The 27062-nt window shown below is 35.3% G+C and overlaps 1 protein-coding gene across 3 annotated transcripts in view; it reads right to left on the reverse strand.

Annotated features, from left to right (window-relative positions):
* Positions 1–27062, reverse strand: part of Tlk2 (tousled like kinase 2) — a 118872-nt gene that overhangs the window by 30653 nt on the left and 61157 nt on the right. For all 3 annotated transcript variants that reach the window (XM_076869922.2, XM_076869921.2, XM_076869923.2), the window contains exons 8-15: positions 24895–24990; positions 23488–23580; positions 18205–18315; positions 14061–14197; positions 8264–8416; positions 5467–5533; positions 4054–4151; positions 1709–1790 (exon numbers count right to left, since the gene is read on the reverse strand). In XM_076869922.2, the coding sequence (XP_076726037.1) occupies positions 1709–1790; positions 4054–4151; positions 5467–5533; positions 8264–8416; positions 14061–14197; positions 18205–18315; positions 23488–23580; positions 24895–24990 (837 nt within the window). The remainder of the gene's footprint in view (positions 1–1708; positions 1791–4053; positions 4152–5466; positions 5534–8263; positions 8417–14060; positions 14198–18204; positions 18316–23487; positions 23581–24894; positions 24991–27062) is intronic.

Below are 27062 nucleotides of genomic sequence, written 5' to 3' on the forward strand. Positions count from 1 at the left end.
ATAGAAAACCCTAATAGCAGACCCTAACAGTAGATTTTGTCAACAAAATAAAAAGTTGATTCTTAGAAAAACTACTAACACTGAGTAATCTCTAGTTTTCAGTCAAGAAATACAAAATAAATATAAGAGAAAAAAAAGAATTGATGTATGGATTTTTTAAAATTCTAGATGAAATAGAAGATTCTTAAAAAATTAAACTGACTTAAGGAGAATAAGAAAATCTGAAAAGATCTGTATCTATAGAAGGAACTGGAAAAAAAAGGGCAAATGTTTCCTTCCAAAATGACACTCACATAGGTGATTTTAAGGAGTCAGCTCTAACAAACTCAAGAAACCAACAACTCCCGAGTAACGCAAAATTTCACATCTCATGCTAGGAAGCTAGAATAACTATAACATCAAAGTTCGCCAAAGCTGCTTGCAAACAAAAAGATGACTATGGGCCTCCAGTCAGACTTATGAGCACATATTAAGAATATGAGGGCTGGGGCTATAGTTCAGTGGCAGAGTGCTTGCCTCACATGCATGACGCACTGGTTTCAATCCTCAGCACCACATAAAAATAAATAAAATAAAGGCATGTTGATTATCTACAACTAAAAAAAAAAAAAACCTGCATGTTTTGGAAATAATGACAACTGTGCAACACTGTCAATTTACTTAATGCCACTAATTTTACACTTAAAAATGGTTAAAGTTTTTTTTTTTGGTGTGTGTGTGTGTGTGTGTGTGTGTGTGTGTGTGTGTGTATAAAATCATATTGGGGCTGGGGATGTGGCTCAAGCGGTAGCACGCTCGCCTGGCATGCGTGCGGCCCGGGTTCTATCCTCAGCACTACATACAAACAAAGATGTTGTGTCTGCTGAAAACTGAGAAGTAAATATTTAAAAAAAAAAAAATTCTCTCTCTTTTAAAAAAAAATCATATTGAAAATTAACATTTAAAAAAGAAAAATGGTAGAACTAGTTTTTACCTGAAACAAAACAATTTATTTTACTTAAGAGATTTCTCACACGTAAATCCATATGGGCACAACATAAATCATAACTGAGAATGATGTGTCTCAGGAAAAAAGGAAAGGTGTGCAGAGAAGACCATTTGCATTCTATAACCAAGTGCCAGAAACATGTAGATAAATTACTGGTGAACACAATATGGATCTGGAGCTGGCTGAAGCTCCACTTGGTGCAAATCAACCTGGACGTTCTGGAGTTGGCACTTTGCTGGGCCCACTGAATACTCCTGAATGCAGTGCTGCTAAATACTCTTAGACAAGAGCTTTATTAAAACAAAAAGCTGGTTTTCACATAAGAAATAACTGGCACATCTATTTTGTTTAAAAAAAATTATGAGAATAAAGGTAACACATACTTATTTCTAGCAAATTCAGATGAGGCAGAAAATAAAGAACCAGACTAAAGATCACCGTAAGTCCCACCACCCAGAAATGAGTCTGGTATATAGTTGCTTATTTTTCAAGCTTGAAAACAGAGAAATATTAAATCCTACTTGGTCACTTAAATTTACTAAAATCAGGCTTCTCAAAGATACAGGTTCTTAAAGCTTCTGAATTTCAACCAATATACATCAACTCACAGTTATCACTATTCGAATACGTTCTCCAAATTGGTCAAGAAATACAAAATAAAAAATTGGTAATAACCAAAAATCTAATCCTACATCTTCGTACCCAGTTGTTCATACTCACCTTGTAAACTTCACTGAAACCTCCTCTACCCAAAAGATGTAACAACAAATATCTGTCATTTAGCGTTGGATGATCTTTAAATCTGTGGAAAGAGGGAATGTATAACCATCCTGAGGTCAAGGACTATAGCATTCCATATTCACAAAGTTCCTAGACTATCTAACATATCACACACATGATTTTAGCTGATGATGGTAGTCTGACGTCATTACAGTGAACTTTAAGCTAAAAGTTACATAGTACACAGTATATTTATAATAAATAGTCATAGTTGGTACTAGTCTCAATGTGGCCACAATTAGACCTTTCTTGATCTCACTCCCTTTCTGCCCTGCTACAAAGTAAGGGGAAATACTAGTTCCTTAGAACTAGTGACAGGGATTTTTCAAATAGTGCTATCTGATGCCTCCAAAATTTGTTGAGTCATATGTTCTCTTCATCATTTCAAAACTTTACACACTAAAATTCCAAAATATTTTATATGGCCTTAAAAATGGGTAATTATTAAGTAAGTTATATGTTCCATGTGCATTCATTTTCCTCTAAGATAAAAAGTCTATGATATAACTATGTTCCCCATTAAAAAATTCCATTTTATGTCATTTACTAACAATACAACAAAGAAATAAATTTATTTAATTTTGCCAGATTGTGGCAAAAATAAATTTTAGGAGTATTTTTATTTGGTTCCAGTCTTGGCCTATTAATCCTGAAATTATTTCTATTTTTAAAAAAGTAGCATGCCTGTGGGGAGATGACATTACTTCATAATTGTTTAGATTAGAAAGATTCAAATTTGGAGCTGAGGTTGTAGCTCAGTGACTCTCTTACTCAGTTATTGTCTCCTGGTCAAATAATTTTCTCTAAGCTTGTTTCCTGTATTGAAGATGATGGTGTTATCGTGAGCATTAAATATTAGATTATCAGAGCGCTTAGTGCTGTGCCTAATACACAGTAAATTCTCAGATATTGGTAACTGCTGGTGCCTGCCATTTGGCAGAGGAACAGTCCATGGCTCATGTTGGCTTAGTGACAATATATAAGCTGTGGATATGAAAAAATGTTTCAGAGTCAGAAATGTGGGAAAGAACAGATTAGTGATAGAAGTCCTTTCTCACTTAAAGTCCACTTTTCCTATATTCCATACTTTCAATGATTTATAAAAAAAAGTTGTTACACTGAATGAAACCAGGTTTTATCTCAACCTAATATTCTTCCCACAGTACCACACCGTGGCCCATGCTTCCCTTTCTCAAGGATCCACAGGTAAATGTGAATATGTAATATATTCCCCCTATTTACAGTTGCAAAGCTGTATCATTTTATTGACATCTACTCATGTAAAAAAATCTTTATTATATTTGAATCTGGAATGTTCCCTAAAGACTCATATGTTAAAGGGCTGGTTTCTAATTGTTGGCATATTGGGAAGTGGCAGAAACTTTAGGAAGTAAGGCCTACTTGGACTTTCCCTTGAAGGATATAACGGGAGCCTGGCGCTCACACTCTTACTATTCTCTTTGCTTTCTGATTGCCATGAGCCATGAACAGCTCTATTCCATCATGTTCATCCTGCCAAGATGTTCTATTTGCCAAGGCCCTAAGTGATAGGGTCAAATGACAGTGGACTAAAAACTTTAAAACTGTGAGCCAAAATCTTTCCACCTTTTAAATTGTTTATGTAAGGTATTCTCTAATGGCTACAGATAGCTAACACAAATATTATATGCACACATATATATTTAATATATAAGCTTAGTATTATAGTACTAAGCTTACATATTAAATATATGACATTTATCTATCTATATTTAAAGCAAAGCAGATCATAATTTTGCTAATGAAACTTTATTATATTCTATGAAAGAACTAAATACACTATGGAGTCACTTATCCCCCCCTCCCCCGGCTTTTTTTGGTGGTGCTGGGGATGAACCCAGGGCCTTGATGGGGATGAAACCAAGGCAAGTGTTCTACTACTGAGCTACATCCCCCAACCCATTTTTCTTTTTCTTTTTTTTTTTTTTTTGAGTGTTTGACACCATTTTATTAATCTTCAAACTTCAGTGGAAAAATATAACCATTTTCAAGTGCCACTTTCATCATGAATTCTGCTGTGTGTGTGTCTATACTTTTGTTTTGTTGGTTAGTTGGTTTTGAAGTGCAGCAAGAGACCAATACCACATTGGAGTCAATCAAATAAAAGAGAACAGAAGGCCAAGCAGTTTCCAAATGCCCAACCCATTTTTCAAATGCATACTCAGCAAAAACATTGCTCTAGACCACTCAATTCATGTCAGAAAGTGCTCAGCAATCTCCAACTCAATACACCCCAAGTTACTTACTGTGAATTATCTTCATTATGTATCCTTTTTAGTTCCCTGATATGTAGATTTCTAACCCTTTCTAGCCTTTCCAGCTCTGCCTGGATCTCTGCTTCCTCCTGAAATAAAAAGGGAAAAAAGAGCTCAGGGTACAGGGTACTTCTACCTTTTCAGAGTCTTGTTTCAAAAATTGTTAGGTATGCCTATTATTTATTTATTTAAGGCATTGAACCCAAAGCCTCACACATACTAGGTAAATGCTCCAGCATTTAGCTATACCCTCAGCCTAACAATAGGCTTTGCTCTTGTGAAAAGCTAATGGAAGATGGTCTACACTAAGAAAAATATTTTAAAAACTAGAAACTTAAGCATACAAATAAGCCTCTAGCAAATAATAGATAAAAATCTAAACGACAGAGTTCAGTAGGAAAAGCAAAAGTCACCTTCCTCTTCTTGACCACTCCCTGTAACCACTGTTTCTATGTAAGTTTGTAAAAATATTTTATGTATAAACATAAAGTCATGCAAATACTTTTTACAAAAATCAGGTTCACCATCTGCTTCTCTTCTTCAGGTATGGATTATACTTGGTACCTAAATTCCACTAAAAAAGATTTGAGAACTCAATAGAAAAAAGATATGAAGCTGAGCACAGTGGCACATGCCTGTAATCCCAGAGGATTGGGAAGCTGACAAGTTCAAAGTCTCAGCAACTTAGCAAGGCCCTAAGCAACTCAGCCTGTCTCAAACAAATTAACAGGGCTGAGGATGTAGCTCAGTGGTTAAGCACCCCTAGGTTCGATCCCAGGGAGGAAGGAAGAAAGAGAGGGAGGGAGGGAGAAAGACCAATCTATGAATAAAAAACAAATACACAACAACAGCAGTTTATTAAAAGCTTATTGACCACCATCACTATAAATGACATCTACCAATAATGTACGAGCTATTGAATTTAAGATGTGACAAGATATATCTAAAATATCTCAATGAACAGAATCAATTACAAATTTTGTTAGGTGCCTCTGTGTTAGAATATGGTTGGTCCAACACCTTCCCTTTAGCTAGGTTAGTCAGAAAATAAGAGATATTAAGTGATTAAAATATTCCAAGAGTCTTAATATCTATTTCAGAACCATCTGCTCCTGTATGTTTTATTCAATGCATAACCACTTGGGAAGCCTTACAATGTATATACACAGACTTATCCACTAATAGGTCACACTGAAAGAATAAATACTGTCATTGGGTGACTAGAATTGACTTGAAAATCAAAAGATGAGTCCCATCATTATACAAGACATAACAATGTGATTATCTATTCAAGACTTCTGCAGTATGTGAAACTACTTATTTGCTTAAATAACCAAATAACTTCCATAACAAACAAAAATTAGAAATCACATTTCTCCAGGCAGATTTCCTCATTATAGTTACCTTTTTAAGATGGCCTAATCTGAGTTTAAAGATTTCTTCTTGTTCATGGTATTCTGCTAATGTTAACCTGAAAAGTAATGGTAGAAATTTCAATAAATTTTAAATAATAATGACTTTTTAAATAGAAATGTTCAAGTATGCTACAAGATAAATTTGGACTCACAGATAAAATGACTAAAAACCAATTTATTTTGCATCCTCTGATAAGAGAAAACTTTTGTGATTTATCAGATGTACAATGAAGAAATGCTTCCAAAGTCAAATGCTTAATTCATAAAAATGAAAAAAATAACTGAGCTATAGTTTACATTATTTTGTGAAAATGAGTTTTGTTTCATATATTGCTCAGATGAAAACCTATTTGAAGAGACAGATCAAATAATAAATCTAAAAGTCTTCAAAGGGAAAAGCAATAAGCCAATGAATTTATTATTCATGATAACTTATATCTTGACAGTATAATAACAAGGAGAAAAAACAGGGTTAAAAGAGTCCAAGATTTGGATGCTGGCCATGTGACCTTTGGCAAGCAACGTCAACTTCTTCAACTCAGTTTCCTGAAAATTAGGCAAGTAATAACACCTATCTAACAAAGTGCTGTGACTTTAATGAGAATGTGGAAAGAAGAATATAAAAAATGCTATTTAAACCAATGCTCAAAGGGTAAACTTCATGGGTAATTTCTCAGTTCATGTTTCACCAAGTCTAATCATATTCTCCTATTTTAAGAATAAAGAAGGCCTAACTCAAAGAAAATAGAATGACTAAAAAGTAGTACATCCCCTTGAGCTGTTAAATTTATCCTCTCAGCAGGAGAAATATCTCCATCTATTAGTCTATTTCATACCAGTAAAAAAGGGAAAAAATGAAAAATCATAGTTAAGTATTCACTCTGAGGGGCTGGGGATGTGGCTCAAGTGGTAGCGCGCTCGCCTGGCATGCGTGCGGCCCGGGTTCGGTTCTCAGCACCACGTACAAACAAAGATGTTGTGTCTGCCGATAACTAAAAAATAAATATTAAAATTCTCTCTCTCTCTCTCTCTCTCTCTTTCTCTTTAAAAAAAAAAAAAAAAAAAAAAAAGAATTCACTCTGAAACAGGTTCAGTTCCAGGAGAGGATAAAGTGATTCACTTAAGAGGCCTGTCTTTGGCTTTTGGTCAAGGGTCAAGTCACAGACATTCTAACTAAAAAAGTGAACTAAAGGCCTCCTAGCTTGGATTTTACACAGGACTCCAGATGGCAACTACTCACTGACATACTATTGGCCTAGACTGAATTCTAATTATGGTTCAATGGCAAAAACAAAAACAAAAAAACCCCTATCTTGTTTTTATTATTCCTAAGCCTATGGTTTTGTGTGTTAGCACAAAATAATTTTCAAGCAATGCTAGAGCGAGAGTCCCTTCACAAAATAAACACAGGACTCAGAAAACAATGACCAGATTAAATCTGTCTGAAGACTCTTTCAAATCTGGGCCTTTTTGAAAGGAAATACTTTTTAATTAGACTTTTAAGTTTTAAAACATTCAGTTATAAGGTGAAATGTTTTCCAAACTTAGTTTACTCTGCATACTTTATTTTTTATTTTTATTTTATTGTGTCGGACAGAATACATTTATTTTTTTATTTTTAAAAAACACCAAATGGTATATTGCTGAGGATCGAACTCAGCCTCACACATGCTAGGCGAGTGTTCTACTGCTGAGCCACAACCCCAGCCCCACCATCCCGCCCCGTACTGTACATACTTTTTAATCACTATTCTCTATACAATTACTAGTAAGTTTACTCATCTCTCCTAAATAAACTGTGAACTCCTAAAACTAGGGTTGTATCCTTCAACTCTATATTCCCACAACATGGCCTAACATAAAATAAGCATTTAATGTAGACTAAATGATGTCAAAGAAAAGACTTCCCAACACATCTGGTATGTATGGGTGAGGATTGGTGTTAAGCCATCTTTCTCACTGGAATAAGGAATATGCATGTCTGGGATGTCATAGACCTTTAACAATGCTGTAACACAAGTAGTATACTTGAAGTGGATAATGGGTTACAATGTTTTTGTGAACTGATACAAAAACATAAAAAAGACAAAAGGCATATTAGTCAATAAGTTATATAATATACCTTTTATTTGTGGCTATCTTAGAACAGAAAATTTACTTTCAAGTAAAGGGAAAAGGAGAAAGGAATAGAAAAGAAAGGCATTTGTGCTCAGGATTTTCAACCCCTCCTATATATAATATAATTGTTGACTGGCAGAGAAAAAGATGACTATGGTTCAATTTAAGATATTTGTACGTTCCCTATGTTTCCCAAAACTGGAAAAGTAAAGATATGAGTTACTGGGAAAGTGTTCTTTCCTAAAACAACAGTTTTTTTTGTTTGTTTGTTTGTTTTTTTCTTGGCTTACTCCTAAATTTACAACTGTTAACTAAGTGCTCTTTTGACTAGTAAAGGGTATTCTTTAGTTTGAAACAGTAGCCATATAATCACCACAAGAGGACACCAATTTACCAGAACTTAGAGTCACACATAAGCAATAATATTAACATCATATTTGTGATGCTTACACAAAAATCATGCTGTCAAGAAGTGACATTATTTCTCCCTCTCATTCAAAATTCTAAGTGCAGGACTAAGAAAGTCAGTTAATTTTATATGGTTTTTATGAGTTGGGCAAATCCATTAATGTGATGGAAAAGATCTCAAACACTAGGGACCTCTGTAATTTATATCTGTCCCCAGTGCCATTCAATAAGACATTTGTTCACATCAATAAAGAACATACGTTTCATTTTCAGCTCCGTTGGTCTTGCTCTTCCGCTGTTTCTGCTCATTGGTTGCTGGAGGGGCTTGACCCATGGCAGGAGGTTTCCGCTTTGCTAACATTTTCCGTTGTCTTTCTATCTCTTCCCTCTGTGAATTTATCCTTTCCTGTTGCCTAAAGACATAAAATATGTGGACAAAAGAAGAAAGTAAAACAAGTTCTTATTGCTATGGAACAAACACAATTTGTCACCTGGATATTTGATAAACTTCAGAAAAACATAAGCTCCTTAAATTAAGTAGAGATTTGCATTTAACCTCAGATAGTAAGAAACCAAATAACTAGTGAGAGATTATTTGGAAAGAAGCTGTACTTTAAGACAATAGTTACGTCTTAAAAGGAGAGGGAATGTTAACAAGAAAAAAAAAAAAAACACCAAATTTCTAATATGAACTTACTTTCTGATTCCAAAGAAAAATTTTCTGATTCCTTTTTAGCAGTTATGAAAACAACTCTAGTATGAATCCATGAAAAGAGTTGTTTTTAAGAAAAGACGATACAGACTGTCCCAACGATCAATCTTGCAGAATAATGAAATCTATTTTTTTTAATACCTCTTCCTTGAACAATGCAGTTCCATATTCTTATAGAATAGCAACCAAAACAAAACAAAACAATATTCCTCTAGGTTTGATGCCCATAATATATATAATTTATGCTACCATATGTAGAAGGGTAATAGTACAAGCAAGGTTAAAATAAGCAGAGTATTACAAACAAACAACCATTTATTTGATAATACAATCTCCTTAATTCTACATGAGCTAGAGATCAATTTAACAGTAAACTGAATGTTTTCATTCAAGAGTTTTGTTTCCCTAAAAAATCTGTATACTATTAGATATTCTTTTTCCTACTCACCCCTCCCCGCAATATATAAAATTTGTGACTTGAAAGAATTCTGGGTTGAGACACAGAATCCTTAGCTAAAATTGTAATGTCCCTTCTGAATCAATGAATGTCCTTGAGGAAAACATTTACCTTATCTGAACATAAGTTTCCCAATTTAAAAAAAGGGAAAAACATTTTTAGCTGATAGCTCCACCTTTTTAGGAGGCACCAAGTGCAAAGCACTCTGAACTCCCTGGAAATAGTTACACACTATGAAGTTTTAACTATAAACTATAGTGGCCTAGGAAAATACCACAACATTATGCCTCAGAGGACTACCTGTGCTTTGTAAGCTTCAGATTTCAGAAATCACTTTTATTATTTTCAGGGAGAATCCACACATTTATCTTTTCATGTTCAATAAGAAGGTAGCCCCACAGCCATCATACAGATGAGTCATATGCATAGAATACAAAGATTCCAAAACACCTTTAAGGAACTCTTAAGCTATTCTGAGAAAGAATGAAAGTTGATTCACCAAATATCAGTGTTATACAGATTCCTATACTGACTAAGCCCATTTTATTTTTTGAGACAGAGTCACTAACATTGCCTAGATTGGGCTCCACCTTCTGATCCTCTTGCCTCAATCTCCTGAGTAGCTGTGATTACAGATGTGTGCCACAGTGCCCAGCTCTCTATAACAATTCTTGATATTCCTAAACTTGTTTAGTTATTTATACAGAAGAACAAAAGTCATCTAATGAGAATCTTCATTTAGGCTTATCTGAGGAGTACAAAGTCCACACTATGTCGATAAACTGTTAACTTCTCTTAAAATAGGAATCATGTCTTTCCAACTCTTAAATCCTCTAGCACATAAAACAGTGCCTTTCATGGAGCTGATGCTTAAATATTTCATGTGTAGTATCAGTTTTAGAGAGTAATGGTCCTGCAACAAGCATGAAAAGAGTATTTCTTCCATCTTCTATAGAAACTTTGAATACCCAATAAATTCATCTCACTGAAATCTAAATAATTCTATTAAAGTCCTAGTCCCGGAACCTCAGAATATGACCTCACTTCATTGAAGTAATTAGTTAAGCCAGGCACAGTGGCACATACCTGTAATCTCAGTGGCTAAGGAGACTGAGGCAGGAAAATCACAAGTTAAAATCCAGGCTCAGCGACTTAGTAAGGCCCTAAGCAATTAACTTAGTGAGACTTTACCTCAAAATAAAACATAAAAAGGGCTGGGGATGTAACTCAGTAGTTAAGTGCCCCTTGGTTAAATCCCCAATGCTAAATAAATAAACAAAAGGGGGAGGAGGAGATCGTGCTGCCATAGGGTAAACCCTTAGTCCAAAATGCAATATGCCTGGTATCCTTAAAAGAGACGGAGCAAGCTGGGCATGGTGATGCAGCCTGTAATCCCAGAGGCTCAGGAGGCTGAGGCAGGAGGATCATGCATTCAAAGCCAGCCTCAGAAACTCAGTGAGGCCTTAAGCAACTAAGCAAGATCCTATCTCTAAATAAAATATTTTAAAAAGGGTGGGTGGGGCTGGAGATGTGGCTCGGTGGTTAAGTGCCCCTGGGTTCAATCCCGGAACCCCTCATCTCCCCCCCACCCCGCCACAAAAAGAGAGAAGGAACAGAAATACATAAGGAGAACCCCATATGAAGATAAAAATAAAGACTGAAGTTATGCAGCCACAAGCCAGGATCACTGGAAGAGGCCAAAAAGGATCTTCCCCATATGCTTGCCACTCTTTTACTTTTGACTTTCTGGTCTTGTGAACAGTAAAAAGAATAAATTCCTCCGTAGGGGTGAGGTGGTGGTGGTGGTGGTTGGGGGCTGGAGAGTGGGGTCTGGGGTTGTGACTCAGTGGTAGAGCCCTCACCTCACATGTGAGGCCCTGGGTTTGATCCTCAGCATAACATTAAAATAAAGGTATTGTGTTCAACTACAACTAAAAAATAAATATTAAAAAAAGAAAAATGAAGAAATTCCTGTATTTTTGTTGTTGTTATTGTCGTTTTGTGATACTCAGGATAGAACTCAGGGCCTCAGGAAAGCTAGCCAAGCACTCTATAAATGAGCTACATTCCCCGTTCTTTTATAAAATCTCTTTTGAGACAGGACCTTGCTAAATTCCCCAGGCTGACCACAATCATGCAATCCTCCTGCCTCAGTTTCCCAAAAGGCTGGGATTATAGGCAATTTCTGTTATTTTAAACCACAAGTTCATGGTATTTTGTTATAGCATCTCAAGGAAATGAAAGGGAATCTTCTATAGCAAAACTGTATTTCAGATCCAACCACACTAGCAATAACTAGCAGGAAAAGAATGAAAATAAAAACAAAAAACAAATGCACAAATTTTCAGACATTTTTGAAGGAGGAAAAAGTCTTTTTTTTTTTTTTTAAGAAGACCTGTATGAACGATACACGAACTTTTCAGAAGAGAATTTTTTAAAAATCCCCAGGCTATATTTTGTATATATTGGAAACTGTGAAATGGTATGGCTTATTCAAGCAAGATCTGACAAGAAAATCAACAAAATGAATGGTTTCATTATGGATCATATGACTAAGAATCAGATGGTTCACCAGAAACTGCTTTAAAATGGATAAGCCCCATACACATCAGAATACCAGGATTAGCACTGCAAAGCTATAAAGTTTAATTTATTCCCTCTGATATTCCACACTTAAATGATCAAAATTTTGTAGGGATGTCAGATTCTTTAATGTTGTTTATTTCAATATAAACAAAATCTTAGTCAAGAATTTTTACTACTTTACCACTGAGACATTTGAATTTTTTAAAAAGATGTATTGAGCTGGTGTAGTGGTATATGCCTGTAATCCCAGCGGCTTGGGAGGCTGAGGCTGGAGGATCGGGAGTTCAAAAAGCCTGCCTCAGCAAAAGCCAGGCACTTAGCAACCCTGTCTCTAAATAAAATACAAAATAGGGCTGGGGATCAAGTGCTCAATCAAGTTCAATCCCTGTTACCAAAAAGAAAAAGTATTGAAAAAACACTAGTATGTAAGACCACTTTTTAAAATAAATAAATAAATAATACACACACACACACACATTTTTAGTTGTAGTCGAACACAATATCTTTATTTATGAAAATATAGAGGTTTGTTGTTGTTTGTTTGTTTTGTGGTGCTGGGGACTGAACGTAGGCCCCTGTGCAAGCACTCTACCAACTGAGCTATATCCCTAGTCTGAAAATATAGGTTTTAAACATTTTCTGCTACTGTCCTCACAACTCTGGAAACTGGACAATTTTCTCATCTCAGTCAGGGTGCCATGAAATGGATGTCATACCTTACTTTGGAGTGACTGCCATGGTGCACTTCAGCTACTACCAGGCTCCAGTGCTTATAGCTCAGAGCAGACACTGCTCCAAACCTCTGATATCTACCCTAACTGAAGTCTACTTTCCTTTCAGGATATTTTCTGACTTAATAACCTCCTCTTATACCAAAATTTGAGGCATATTTGTGAAATGAAAACACGTTTCAACTAAGTTGGAGGTTAATGTTCCATATACAAAATAATGACTACTAATGTGTGATTCAGAGGTTACTTGTAACAGATTATTAGAAATAGCATCAATATTTCCTCTTTCTGGGGCTGGGGGTATAGCTCAGTGGCAGAGCACTTTCCTAGCATGTGTGAGGCACTGGGTTTGATCCTCAGCACCACATAAAAATAAACAAATAAGATAAAGGCATTCTCTCCATCTACAACTACAAAATAAAAGTAATAAAAAATACATAAATAAATAAAGGTATTGTGTCCATCTACAACTAAAAAAATTTTTTTTAAATTTCTATTTTCAAAAAAAATTCTATTTTCTTTCAGGCATAAACTGTATTTACATCTCATTATTGCTCAAAAGTAACCCCACACTAATTTGTATTCAACAAGCTAATCAATCTCTGCAACCTTCCAACTCACTGTGATCTGGAGAGAAAAGTTGGAGAGCCCATGATTAAGAATATAATGTTTCCACTTGCCCTCAAGTTTCAGGTGGAAATAACCTAATAAATCAAAATAAGTAAGATATGCTAAAAGGTACTACAACTAGAAGATATATAATTTTTACAGTTCTGAGCTAATAACAGCTATTCACAGAGTCAGAATTTTAGGATTTTAAATATTATTTCCCTCTTTGGAATAAATTCTTGAATGTTTGACCCAAAAGTTATGATAAAGAGTTCAAGTTGCAAGACTCTACCACTCTACCACTGAGCTACAACCCCAATCCCTGATCACTCTTTAAAGAGCCTCAGGGACATGTTCTATAAGGATCTTCTATGGTTTTCTTTTGTTTTATACCTAACTTAAAAAATCTTGCCATGGGCCCCAAATAAATGCTCAAGAGGATCCTCATGAAAATCCACTACCTAGGGATGTAGCTCAGTAGAACAGCACTTGCCTAGTACGTGTAAGGCCCTGTGTTCAAACCCCAGTACCACACACAAGCACAAATACATTACCTAATTAAAATATCAATACTAGATTTTTCCTTCCTTACCTTCATCAATTTTTGTTACTCTAAGCTTTAATGAAGAACTCACTTTCTATTCCTCTGATTACTTGTCAGTTTTTCAGGACTTTTTCTAATTCTCTACATTTTTAAAAAATATTTATTTATTTTTTAGCTGTAGATGGACACAACACAATGCCTTTATTTGTAATGTAGTGCTGAGGATTGAACCTGGGTCCCGCCCGTGCTAGGCGAGCGCTCTACCACTGAGTCACAATCCCAGCCCCCTACATTTCTTTATACAAATGTAACTAAACTCAATGAAAAGATGACTATGACTACTGGGATTACTAATGCTACAATTAACAGAAAACTTGAAAAATCCAAACTTTTCAATTAATCATGACAATTCACTTACTTGATAAGGTTCTGGAAAGCATAACCATCTGTCCACTGTTCAGTAAAAGAGGCCCCATGCCGGACAGTAGTAAAGTGGCCCAATCTCAAGCGGTCCTGCATGCTCTTATCTCTACATGCCATCTTCTCTTGTTTTGACTTAGGGGAAAAGGATCAAAAAAAAAAAAAAAAAAAGGAATTCATCATCAAATTAGCATGGAGACAGACACTTTTTAGAAACTCAAAATTCTAAGATTTTCATGGAAAATATATTGAAAAACCACACAACATCTCAAAACAGTCAGTAATAACTTCTTAGATGAAACAGTATTCCCAAAGTAGACAGGATATGCTAGTGAAGAACAGTGAATTCTTCTTTGGTAAAATTTCTCCCATCTGCCTAGTCTCTTTTATCTTATCAGCATATTATATTTGCACCACAGCAATGCCCAACTACTAAGCTGTTTCTTTACTTTCAGTTTCTTCTCTCCAATCTGTTCTAGAGACCTGCTATCAATTCATCTTCTTAATATATTACTTTGAGGGATGGGTACATAGCTCACCAGTAGAATGCTCGCTCGGCATGGCCAAGGAAGGCCCTGAATTCAATACCCAGTACTGAGAAAAAAGTAAGAAAATCACTTTGCACACTTCCACTCTGATGCGCCAAACTTTCTATGGCTTCTGTCTCCCCAACTCTAGATTCTGACATGAAAACATCCTCCATTCCTCCACTGAGCATGGAAGATCAAGAGTACCTCCCCACAGGGTTCCTATTCCAGGACACTTTATGTACTTCTGATTCTTGAGGACTTCATTCATTACATGACAGAAATTATAAAGACCACTTAGTATAAAGTATGATGTTTATGGCCAAGAGGGGAATACAACCATTGAATTTCTTGATCTGTAATTCTAAATACAAACTCTAATAAAGAACTTATAGGAAAAGAACAAAGTACTGTGAGAGATAATATCATGGGATATACCTACTTGAAATGTCCTATGCATTTTTATTTATTTATTGTTGGCAGCACTGGGGACTGAACTGAGGGCCTAGCATATGATAGGCAAGCACTCTACCACTGAGGATATTACCCAACCCTTGTTTTATTTTATCTCATTTCATTTTATGACAGGGTCTAAATTGTTTAGGCTGACCCAGAACTTGCAAATCTCCTGTCTCACTTTCTAGAGTAGCTGGGATCACATGCATACACCACCATGCCTGGTTCTACTGTGCATTTTAACTTTACTTTGTTTGGAGACAGGGCCTCACTAAATTGACCAGGCTGGTCATGAACTTATAATACTCCTGCCTAAGCTGTACTATGTATTTTTAACGGATAGGCAATATAAACCTGCAGTTGTACTTATCTAAAACATCTTGTAGCTTCCCCCAATTAGTGCCCTGCTTTTGATTTCCTTCAGCCAATTTCTTAATAAAACTGTGCTTACCTGAAAAGGTTTCTTTGTGAATGTGAATGTATCTTATTCCCCCCCACCCCACATAGACTATTAGCCCTCTGGGGATAGGAGCCATGTTTTATGTTTCTTAGATCCATGCATGTTGTTACTTATATGGTGTCAATTCTTTTTCACTTCCAAGTAGTATTCTATTGTATGAACAAACCACAAGTTGTTTACATATTCACCTGTTGCTAGACACCTGTGAAAAAAACCGCTATAAATATTCCTGTACAAATCGGTTTGTGGACATTTGCTTTTATTTCTCTTGAGTAAATACCAGAAGTGGTACTGCTGGGTCAAATGATAAGCATATAAGTAAGTGTATATATTTAATAATAATAAATTGCCCCAGATAGGAATGGTAGTACACGCCTGTAATCCCAGCAACTCGGGAAGCTCAGGCAGGAGCATCACAAGTTTGAGACCAGTCCGGGGAACTTAGTGAAACCCTGCCTCAAAACAAAAAATGAAAAGGATTAGGGATGTGGCTCAATGGTAGAGTACCCCTGGGTTTAATCCCCAGAACCACCATAAACAAACAAATTGTCCCAAGTTTTACAAAGCAGCTATACAATTTTACATTCCTACTAGTATAAGACATTGGGACACCAACACATCTATACCAGCACTTGATATTGTCAATGTTTTTACTTTCATTATATGTATATAATAATATGGTTTCACTTGGTTTTTCTGTTTGTTTTTGTTGGTCCCAAGGAATATTCTACTACTGAGCTACACCTCCAGAACTTTTAAGTTTTTTTTTTTTTTTTTTTTTGAGACAGGGTCTATTTACATTGCCAAGTCTAGCCTGGAACTTGTGATCTTCCTGCCTTAGCTCCACAGTAATTCAAATTATAGGGTGTGAACACCACTGTATTCAGCCTACCATGGTCTTAGTTTTGAGTTTCCCAAATACCCAATAATGTGCAGCATCTTTTCATATGATGACCATTTAGATATCTATAAATTTTTTATAAAGTTTCTGTTCAAGATTTTTTGCTTGGGCTGGAGTGTAGCTCAGTGGTAAGAGTGCTTGCCTTGCATGTGTGAAGAGCTGGGTGCGATCCTTAGCACCACATAAAAATAAAGGTATTGTGTTCATCTGCAATTAAAATTATTTTTTTTTAATATTTTATTTTATTTTTCCTCTTTCTTTTTTGGGTAGTGCTGGGGATTGTACCCAGAGACTTTTATATGCTAGGCAAGTGCTCTATCTCTGAGTTACACTGCCACCTCCATCTTTTCACATCTTTAATGTTTTTTTAAATTATTAAATTATAGGAATCTTTACATATTTTTATTTAAAAAACTTTTAATGTTATTAATATTTCCTCTCAATCTGTAGTGGCATTTTCATTTGTTTCTTTATATTCCAGCATGGTATACTGGACATTTGATAAATACTCATATTTAGAAAACTGAATTATTTTATAAACAAATCTAAATTATCTATTAATATTAACAAATATAAAATTGTATTTTTCTATGATAACTGAGGAGATGGCATTATGTTTGTTTTTTTGTACTATGCTACTCAGAGTTTAGTACAACTGGATGAATCCATGTTGATTTCAGGAAGAGTCCTGAAATTTTAAATACATTCTCTGTATTAACATGTTAAAAAGAGAATAAGATAAATGTATCCACAATAATGGACCTTCTTGCCAAAATACTCCTATAGGAATAATTTTTGTTGGTAGTACAATAAATAATAAAGGCAAACTTATATCAAAAAAAAACATGTTAATATTATTTCTCTCTCTCATGAAAATGTAACAAAGTAATTTCCCTTCTATAAAACTGTTTAATAATTAAAGAAATGAAGCAAAGTTCTTCCTAGTATCTTGGATCTCAGTAAAATAATCCCTTTCATTTTGACTAAAAGACTATGCTCCTTTAACCTTTAACAGCATTCCAAATTTTTCAAGAAAAGTAACCAGTAAAATGGTCAATTCTCCAGCTCATAATTTTTTAATAACTTCATTGGGAAGTACTGACATTTTAAAACTTCTAAGAAATAGTTACTAATAACTACTAAAGACAGGCTGCAACTAACCAATTACTATAGTAAAGAAATATCCACCAATTTGTAATCATATGCAAAAATATGACAACTTCATTTTTTTGAAACACAAAGCACTTAATTATCACATTATTATAAACAAAACGAATTCCAAATATCTTTGAAATAAAAATCTCACTACCATCAAATGTTTATAAATAGTAATAATATACTCACTTCAATTAATCAGATAAACATAAAAATTTAAGATTGCAAACCCTAGGTTAGGGGCATGGCTCAGTGGTAGATGCTAGGCTAGCATGCATAAGGTCAAACCCCGCCAGCACCACACAAAAAAAAAAAGTGTGTGGGGGGCGATCAAGAAACAAACCAAACTCTACTAGAATAAGCTGTCAATATCATACTCAAAAGAATTAAACAGCCAGAAGGTATATCCCTCTTATCACTCTGGAGGCTAGGTCTGATGTCCATGCAAAGAAACTGGAAGCAATGGTGCACACCTGATGTTCATGCAAGGAAAATAATTCTAATTATCAAAAAACAAGAAGTCTTTTTCTAAAACCCCTATTTTACAAAATATTTTCATCTCAGGTAAGAAGTAAAAAGCCACTCAATGACATACATTACGTATCTTGGAATACAGAGCTCAGGCCACCATTAATGCACTAACCTTTTCTATAAGGAGTTTCTTGCTCATTGTGACACATCTATTTAATCGTTCCTTGTATTTTTCTAGCATCTTTTGCTGTTCATCAATCTGCCTTCTCAAATCACAGTTGGCCTTCAATGGAAAAATATGTTTTTAATTAGCTCCAAAGAAGACAGATTAATAGAAAAGTAGTTTCTAGGGTAAGAGAAAAATCATTTCTGTTATGAAATCAAAATCAAAATTTAGATTCAAAGAGATAAAAGTAACCAAGTCTTTTTAAAAGGTAAATAATTCATCCTTTTAATCTTACTTAATAGTATCTATTCATCAATAATGAATTCTATTGTTAGAAATAGGCATGTTTTTCTACTAATCATTTTACTCCTCCCAATACCCAGATATAACTCATTGTGTACATCACAAGTGCTTAAACCATCACAAAATACAATAAAATTTAGAAAAATCCATGACTATTTAGTGTGAGGAGTGATTAACAATATACATATTAAATACTTACTGAAAGTGATTAAGCACTTACAAAAAAGTACAGAATATTTTCTAAACCATATAATGTTCTTTAAGTTCAATTTGTCTTTTGCTTTCTAATTCCTATTTCTAAAGAAAAAGAAAGGTGAATTTTCATAAATGATTCTCACCAGAGAAGCCAGGCACACCTGTGCCCACCTAACACAGAACTAACCAATAAGGATCTAGTTCAAGAATACTGGAATGTAAATGCACAGTTAAATTAGCTGTGGTCAGGGGCCTACAGAATAGGCTAAATACTTTGAAAAATTCAAGCCTCCTTACAATAACAGAGAATGTAAGAACTACTAAGCCAATATCAAATTTGACTTGCAACTCCTGAATTTATTCTTCTTGGGCTAAACAAAAGATCTGTACTTATTTGGCAAATAATGCTGCCTTATAACATCCTTGAATTGTGAAAAAAAATCTATTATTTCCAAACAAATGATTCAAGCACTTCTGAAACAGTACAAAGCACAAAAGGAAGATATTACAGGACTCTCACTTTTTGAGACTTTTCAGCTTCATCTTTAAAGTGACCTGTATGAAACAGCTTCATCTTCAAATGGTTCTATTCTCCCCATAAACACAATGCTTCACTTTAGTTTTTCTCAGGACTCTAGTCATAGAGACCATATTATTAAAGATGAAAAAGTACAACTATATTTGACAAATGTGACCTATTCATATTAAACAACCTATAAGAAGCTAAAGATGATATAATAGTTTTTTGTTTCTTTGTGGTAATGGAGATTCAACCCAGAGATGTTCTACCACTGAATTACATTTCCAGCCCTTTTAAAATTTGTATCTTGAGATATGGTCTCACTCAGTTGCCCAGGCTGCCTCAGCCTCCAGAGTAGCAACCATGTAATGTTTATGTGAAATCCAATCTACTTTTAGAAGGTAAATGTTTCCTCGAATCTGAAATCAAGTAAACAATTACAATCAATTAACCTCTGGCAGTTGAGAGTTTAAAAAGTTCTAAATGTTTATGGTTTCTGGACTAACAACTTCTATGAGTTTATGTTTAAAGTGGAAACTGGCTAATAGTGCCCAGTACAGCCATACCCAACATCTGACAAAAAAAGAAAACTCGATCAATGACTGATTCATTTTATATCTGAAAGCAGATATAAAAACCTATGGTCTCTCTCCTTGACTGCCTATCCTCCAGATTCAAAACACAAATTCTAACCAACTTGAAAAAAGGGCAGTTGGACTTCTGTGTCTTTGTTTTTGCATGATCTATTCCCTTACTACTAATCTATATCCATATAAAATTACAACCTTCAAAAACAACGGAGTAGGAGTTGGGGGCATAACAAAATGGCAGAGTCCATGCTTAGCATGAATGAGGCCCTGGGTTTAATCCTTGGCACCCGACCCTCACCACCACCAAAGGCAGTGGAGTAGAGGGTGAGGGTGAGTTAAGGAAGTATACCGCCTTCTGAATAATGAAAATAAACTTTAAAAACAAACCAACAAAAACCAAGCTAGGATAAGTTTTTCACAAATTATTTCAATTCTTCTACCTTTACCCACCATGCTGGGGATCAAATCCAGGGTCTCATGCATGCTAGGCAAGCACTCTACCACTGAGTTATACTCCAGCCTCATGAGGCTATGAAGGAAAAAAACAAGACCGTATCCTTTTTTAGTCCAGCAAAGTTACTTTGGACAAAAATCCTTCCAAATGTTGGAAATATTTATACCCAAAGGATACTCCATATATCTTAGGTAGCAATTCCATCAACACTCAAATCAATAAAAACAAGAATAAGAGCAACTCTAAGCAAGTGAACAACTAAGATGTAAAACATGTGCTGAGTCTATTCATGGCTTTCCTCACTCAAAGTTGAAGAAAAAGATATAAATAAAAATAGGCCTAAGGAATATATTTCTGAATAAGAAAAGGGAACATCAGCTTCAAATGAGGCAAATGGTCACATACAGATATTAAAAGAATATTTCAAAATACTCTACAAAATGCAAGACATATGTGTGAAATAGGAAACAAAAAACCATAAAGAATATACAGGGTGTGTTAAGAAAGTATATTGATTACATGGGGGAAAAAGCGAGTAACAAAAAAATGTAAATAACAGAATCAAAATTCACATGAACTGCAAGTAAATAGCAGAAAATATATAGAAGATAAACAACATTTTAAAGATCCAGAAGAAAGGGCCAATCATATTAAATGAAGCATAAAATGTCAGGAAGCCAAGATATCAGAAATTGAAGTTAGGAAACAAAGAGGAAAATCAATAATAAAAAGGGGAAAAAAACAGTAAATTAGGTATGATGACACATTTTCAGAATAAAAATAGAGGCACTCACACATAGATGTAAACTGGTAAAATTTGACAGGTTGTTTATTCCTTTGGCCATGGATTCTCAGATACACTAAATGCTAGAAAAATCAAAGGTGTGTATGTGTGTATGTTAGACAGGGAAGGAGGCAGGGGTGAGAGAAAGAGAGAGAGGTAGAGAGAGACACAGAGAAAGAGATACCTGGGAAACAGAACAGGTTATAACACAAAAATCTTACAGAGAGTGTTGTCTTTTTCATGAAAGGGTAAAGGAAAGAATTTCCCAGCTCTATAAGGGCCCAGAGAATTTAACACTGACATAGCTTTCCTGAAAAAAATAATTACTTAAAAGTGTAATAATTCAGTCAATTAATAGATGAGACAAAAAGACAAAGGCCATGTAAAAAAAAAAAAAAATGAAAGCAACACTGGACATGGTGACACAAGCCTATAATCCCAGTGGCTAAGGAGGCTGAAGCAGGAGGATTGTGAGTTCAAAGCCAGCTTCAGCGCCGGGATATTGCTCAGTTGGTAAAGTGCTTGCCTTCCCTGCACAAGGCCCTGGGTTCAATCCCAGCATCGCCCCCCGCCCCCCCCCAAAAAAAGCCAGCCTCAGCAATGTCGAGGCACTAAGCAACGTAGTGAGACCCCCCCCCACTTTTTTTCTTGGTACTGGGGATTGAACTTAGGGATACTGAACTGCTGAGACATATCCCCAGCCCATTTTTTTATTTAGAGACAGGGTCTCTCAACTGAGTTGCTTAGCACCTCACTTTTGCTGAGGCTGGCTTTGAACTTGTGATCTTCCTGAGCCTTACAAGCCCCTGGGATTACAGGCGTGTGCCACCATGCCCAGCTGAGACCCTGTCTCTAAATAAAATACAAAATAGGGCTGGGGATGTGGCTCAGTGGATGTGTGCCACAGAGTTCAATTCCTGGTACCAAAAAATTCTCATATAAAATAGTAATAATAACAGAATTTATTAATAAAGAGCATATTTATGGTTTGGATCAATGCTAAGTCTTACAGAAACAAAGTAGAAATAAGCTATTTTACCCTATATTTTGATTAATTATAGAAATACAATAAAAATCTTTCAAAGGCAGACAATTAGTGTCATTTTAAATCATTTTTATTATTAAACATCCTTTTATTCAGACAAAATGATACTCCAAAGCCCAATAAAAACAATTGATCAAAGTAAGGCTGCTGATTCCCACCCTAACATGTCATAGTCCATTGAGACAGTTAGAAATTACCACATTAGTACAAATAAAGGTCAAATCTATTCATTCTAAATTACTGGAAAGATGAAACTGCTAGCCAATTTCATTTATAAATCAGTAATATTTGTGTATATGTTATGAATGGCTCAAACAATTACTGAAGGGCTGGGCATGGTGGTACACACCTGTAATACGAGAGGCTTGGGAGACCAAGGCAGGAGAATCGCAAGTTTGAGGTCAGCTTTGGCAATTTAGTGAGACCTTGTCTCAAAATAAGAAATAAAAGGGAGGGCTGGGACAGAGGACATGGCTCAGTGGTAGAGAGCCTCTGGGCTCAATCTCCTATTACACACATACACACAGACACACACACACAGTATCTGAAGTAAATGTACAAAATGTGTATCCTAGTTAATCATTTTGTATTCTCTATTACAAAAAAAATTATAAAAGGAAAACAATAAACATTTTATTCTTTTTGTTGGCAGGGGGACACTACCAGGGATTGAACTCAGGGATACTTGAACCCTAAGACATATCCCCAGCCCTATTTTGTATTTTATTTAGGGTCTTAATGAGTTGCTTAACACCTCGCTTTTGCTGAGGCTGGCTTTGAATTTGTGATACTCCTGCCTCAGTCTCAAACCGCTTACAGGCGTGCGCCACCGTGCCCAGCAAACATTTTACTCTTAAAAAACAACAACAACAACAACAACAACAACTGTGGGTCAATAATGCCAAGCTGCATATTCAGAATATATTTTGAAAATATCATGGTATATCTTCCAAAGGTAAATTTCAGACTAGGTGTTTAAAAGTAAATTTCAGACTAGGTGTTTCTTTTGTATGCACAAAAAATTTTTAGATGACAAGGTTATTGAAAGATACAAAATAAAAACTGCACTGAAAAATCCTTGTTAATATAGTTTCCTAAATTAAAGAATAAAATAATTTCCCTAAAATGTGAAAACATACTTAGTCCCACAGTTTTGGATGAAATATAACATTCCACATATCTAATTCTCTAAATAAAAATATTAAAATATACAACATAATATTTCCACTGTAAAGACTGTCGAGAAAGTATGTATGATCCTGGTTCCCACTTAGATTCCCTCAGATTAAAGAAAAGTAACTTAATTATCTAGCTTTAGTAATTATTTCCATGCTATGCACATAATCCAAACATATATAACAGTACTTGTTATAAAATTTCTTACATTTTAATACTTACTCTTAATAAATCATCTATTCTTCCTTCTTTCTTCTCTAAGTCAGAATTCTTACTATTTTCTAGTGCAGATATTTTTTCTATTGTAAGGTCAGACTACAGAGACAAAGGCAATACAAATTTAGGATTAGTCTCAAAATAATACATGTCAACACATTTGACTCATTACTTTTCTGCAAAAAAGTATCTGCTTACAAAAATGGCCTGGAATCATGTGGCTCAGGATATTAAACTCACTTTCCTCATCCCAATCTTCAAATCTTAACTATGGGTTCCTAAAATCTCACTACACCAGCATGTCAAAATTCAAGCTAATTCTGGAATCAAATATGAAAATTCTCAAAACTACTGTGCATTGAATAAAATAGAACTGCAGTACTCTAGAAATGAAATGAATTGAATAAAAAGACTCAAGGGCTGGAGTTGTGGCTCAGCAGTGGAGTGCTCCTCTAACACGTGCGAGGCCCTGGGTTTGAACCTCAGCACCACATAAAAATAAAGGTATTGTGTTCAACAACAAGTAAAATAAAATATTTAAAAAAAAAAAAAAAAAAAAGGGCAACTTGACCAAAAATCTCTAAGGAACAAACATGCCATCTAGTGGAAATAGGGAGCAATCAGAAGGGGAAAAGTCTATCATCTAGATGCTGGTGGTTCAAATAAAATTAAACTCCACAGGGTCACATAAGTTTTAAAATAAGAAATTCTAGATTGCTAGGCATCCCGTCTTGAAAGCAACAGAGTGCCAAAAGAGGCTGCAAGAATACCCAATATACTACTGGTTAACTCAACACTAGAAATGGAGGATATATCTATTATACTTTTCAGATGCAACTGTTAAATGTTCACAACATTCCTTAAATTCTGAAGACTGTTTATCGAGGAAATTATACTGGTATAGCACAACTTAAGTTTAGCTCGGTCTTGCAAGGGAAGTAAAGGAATACATAAATTGACTAGTTCTAGAAAGTAGGTAATTATATTTATCAAAAGTATACTGTAAGCACTTTCCTAATAAGCATTTTGTAAACATTGTCTGAGGTAATAAGGATCAACCACATTTTACAGATAATTTCTTCTAAAAGAAGCTGAGGCCCAGAAAGACAAGTATAAGCAGCAGAACCAGAATTGGAACCCACGCCTAGAGATCTCAAAGTGTATACTCTTTCCATGCTGAATAAAACCATTTCTGCTACAATATACCAGAAAGGTAAAGAAAAGCCTCAAACAGCTAATGCACATTTTACAAAAACTTTAAATACTCATAATGCAAATTCTGAATATAATGCACACAAAAGAGATACAGTCAAAGATATAAGGGGAAGATCAAGTGAGGAATCACAGATTTTCTACATGTTTAGGTTTACTCCTAAGCAGAACTTCTCCACTGTTTATCAACCCCCAACCTACCTGGGTCTGTCTGTGCTGGATGGAGATCTGTTTCTGGGAGCTGCAGGAATGCTCTGTGTTGCCAGATCCTGTGGAAGAGGGACTGTTTTGCTGAGCCTATAATAAAGGTATATCACCAATCACAGAAAGGCTTGGCAGCTTTCTCCACAAACATTTTTATGAATACAAACAAATACTTCCATATAAAATAAATCCTATCTGATAAAAGTCAGAAGTCAGGGGTGCTGGGGTTGTGGCTCAGAGGCAGAGCACTTGCCTCACACAGGTGAGGCACTGGGTTCAATCCTTAGCACCACATAAAAATAAATCAACAAAATAAAGATTAAAAAAAAAAAAAGAAGTCAGGGCCACAAGGTTAAGGTGAAAGCAAAACAAGCTGAATGAGATACAAGGGCTAGATACGGTAGCTTAAGACTATATTCCTATAAACAGGTTTTATTTTTATTTAATTAATTTATTTTTGAAGCCTGGGTCTCTCACATGGTAGGCAAGCACTCTACTACTGAGCTATACCCCAAACCTTGTAAATAGGTTTTAAAGTATCAAATACTTACAAATGAATTTTTTAAATGTTTAAGTTACAGAAATGGACAGTTCCCTCATGAGCACTCTCTCGTTCAGCAAGGACGTCCACGAAACAGGGTAGAGGAGACTGTGGCTGCGGAGTCGCTAATCAAGACCTCCAGAGAACCAAGCAGGAAGCAGGTCTGATTTTATTGCGCAGTTACCATGTATATATACTCAGGCAGTAGCTAAGCAGATTACAGGCAGCCACCAATGCAATTTCTGCTAAGTGTCCTTGCAGTGAACAATTGAGAAGTGGGCCATGGACTACATGGGCAGGGACTACATAACACATGGCCTCATGCCCAGGGCTGTGCCTATGGGGTATGCAGCCTGCCACTCATGTGTCTAGCATGAGGGGAGTGGCCTGCCACTCAGATGCCCTTGACATATGCCATGCATACAGTACTCCAAGCACTTGTCCCCACATTCCTCCAATAATTATTTGCTTTTTTCACTTATATTTCAACATGTCTTTATCAGAAAAGGCAAGTGAAACATCCAATGCATAGGGGATACACATGAGTACAGATAGAAAGGACTACAAACTGTTATTCGGAAAACTCTCAGCACCAATATTATCCATAAACACTATGTGTATAAAACTTTAGACTAATCTCCAATATTCTTTCTCACTGCTAACTGAACATTCTAAAGCATCTTTATTATTTATTTATTGTAGCACTAGGGATCAAACCCAAGATCTTAGTCATGCTAGACAAACACTCTACCACTGAAATATAATCCTGTTATGGCTGTAATCCCAGTGACCCTGGAGGCTGAGGCAGGAGGATTTTGAGACCTACCTCAGCAATTTAGTGAGACCCTGCCTCAAAGCAAACAAACAAACAAATAAATAAATATAAATAAATAAAAAGGGGTGGTGTGTGTGGCTCAGTGGTTAAGCTTTTGAATTATTGCTCTTACTCATTATTATATTAATAGTAATATAACCATTTATTGAGTAATAAGTATATGCTTCAAAGTCATTGTCACATGTAATCCTTACAAAGTATTATAAGGTATTTTTTATTATTTCCATTTTACAGTTAAAGAATATACAAATCAGGGCTGGGGTTGTGGCTCAGTGGTAGAGTGCTCATCTAGCACATTTGAGGCCCTGGGTTTGATCCTCAGCACCACATAACAACAAACAAAATAAAGGTATTGTGTCCAACTACAACTAAAAAATAAATATTAAAAAAAAAAAAGAATATACAAATCAGCTGAGCACTGTGGTATATGCTCTTAATTCCAGCTACTCAGGAGAATGAGATAGGAGGATCATGACTTGAAGACCAGCATACACAACTTTAGCAAGACCCTGTTTCAAATTAAAATGGGCTAGGGATGTAGTTCAGTAGTAGAACCTGCCTAGCATGTGCAAAGCCCCAGCTTTAATCCCTAGTATCACCCAGAAAAACAAAAAAACTACATATATACAACATTAATAAATATATCGATATATTATTAATAACTATCAATCATTAAATAATTAAATGTATGATAAATATTAATATTTACATATAACTATGTAATATCACAGAACTAGTAAGTGGGGGAACTAGAATTGGAGGCTGTCTGCATCCACAATAACTGCTCTT

This window comes from Callospermophilus lateralis, chromosome 11 (assembly GCF_048772815.1).
Source record: "Callospermophilus lateralis isolate mCalLat2 chromosome 11, mCalLat2.hap1, whole genome shotgun sequence".
Classification (NCBI taxonomy): Eukaryota; Metazoa; Chordata; class Mammalia; order Rodentia; family Sciuridae; genus Callospermophilus; species Callospermophilus lateralis.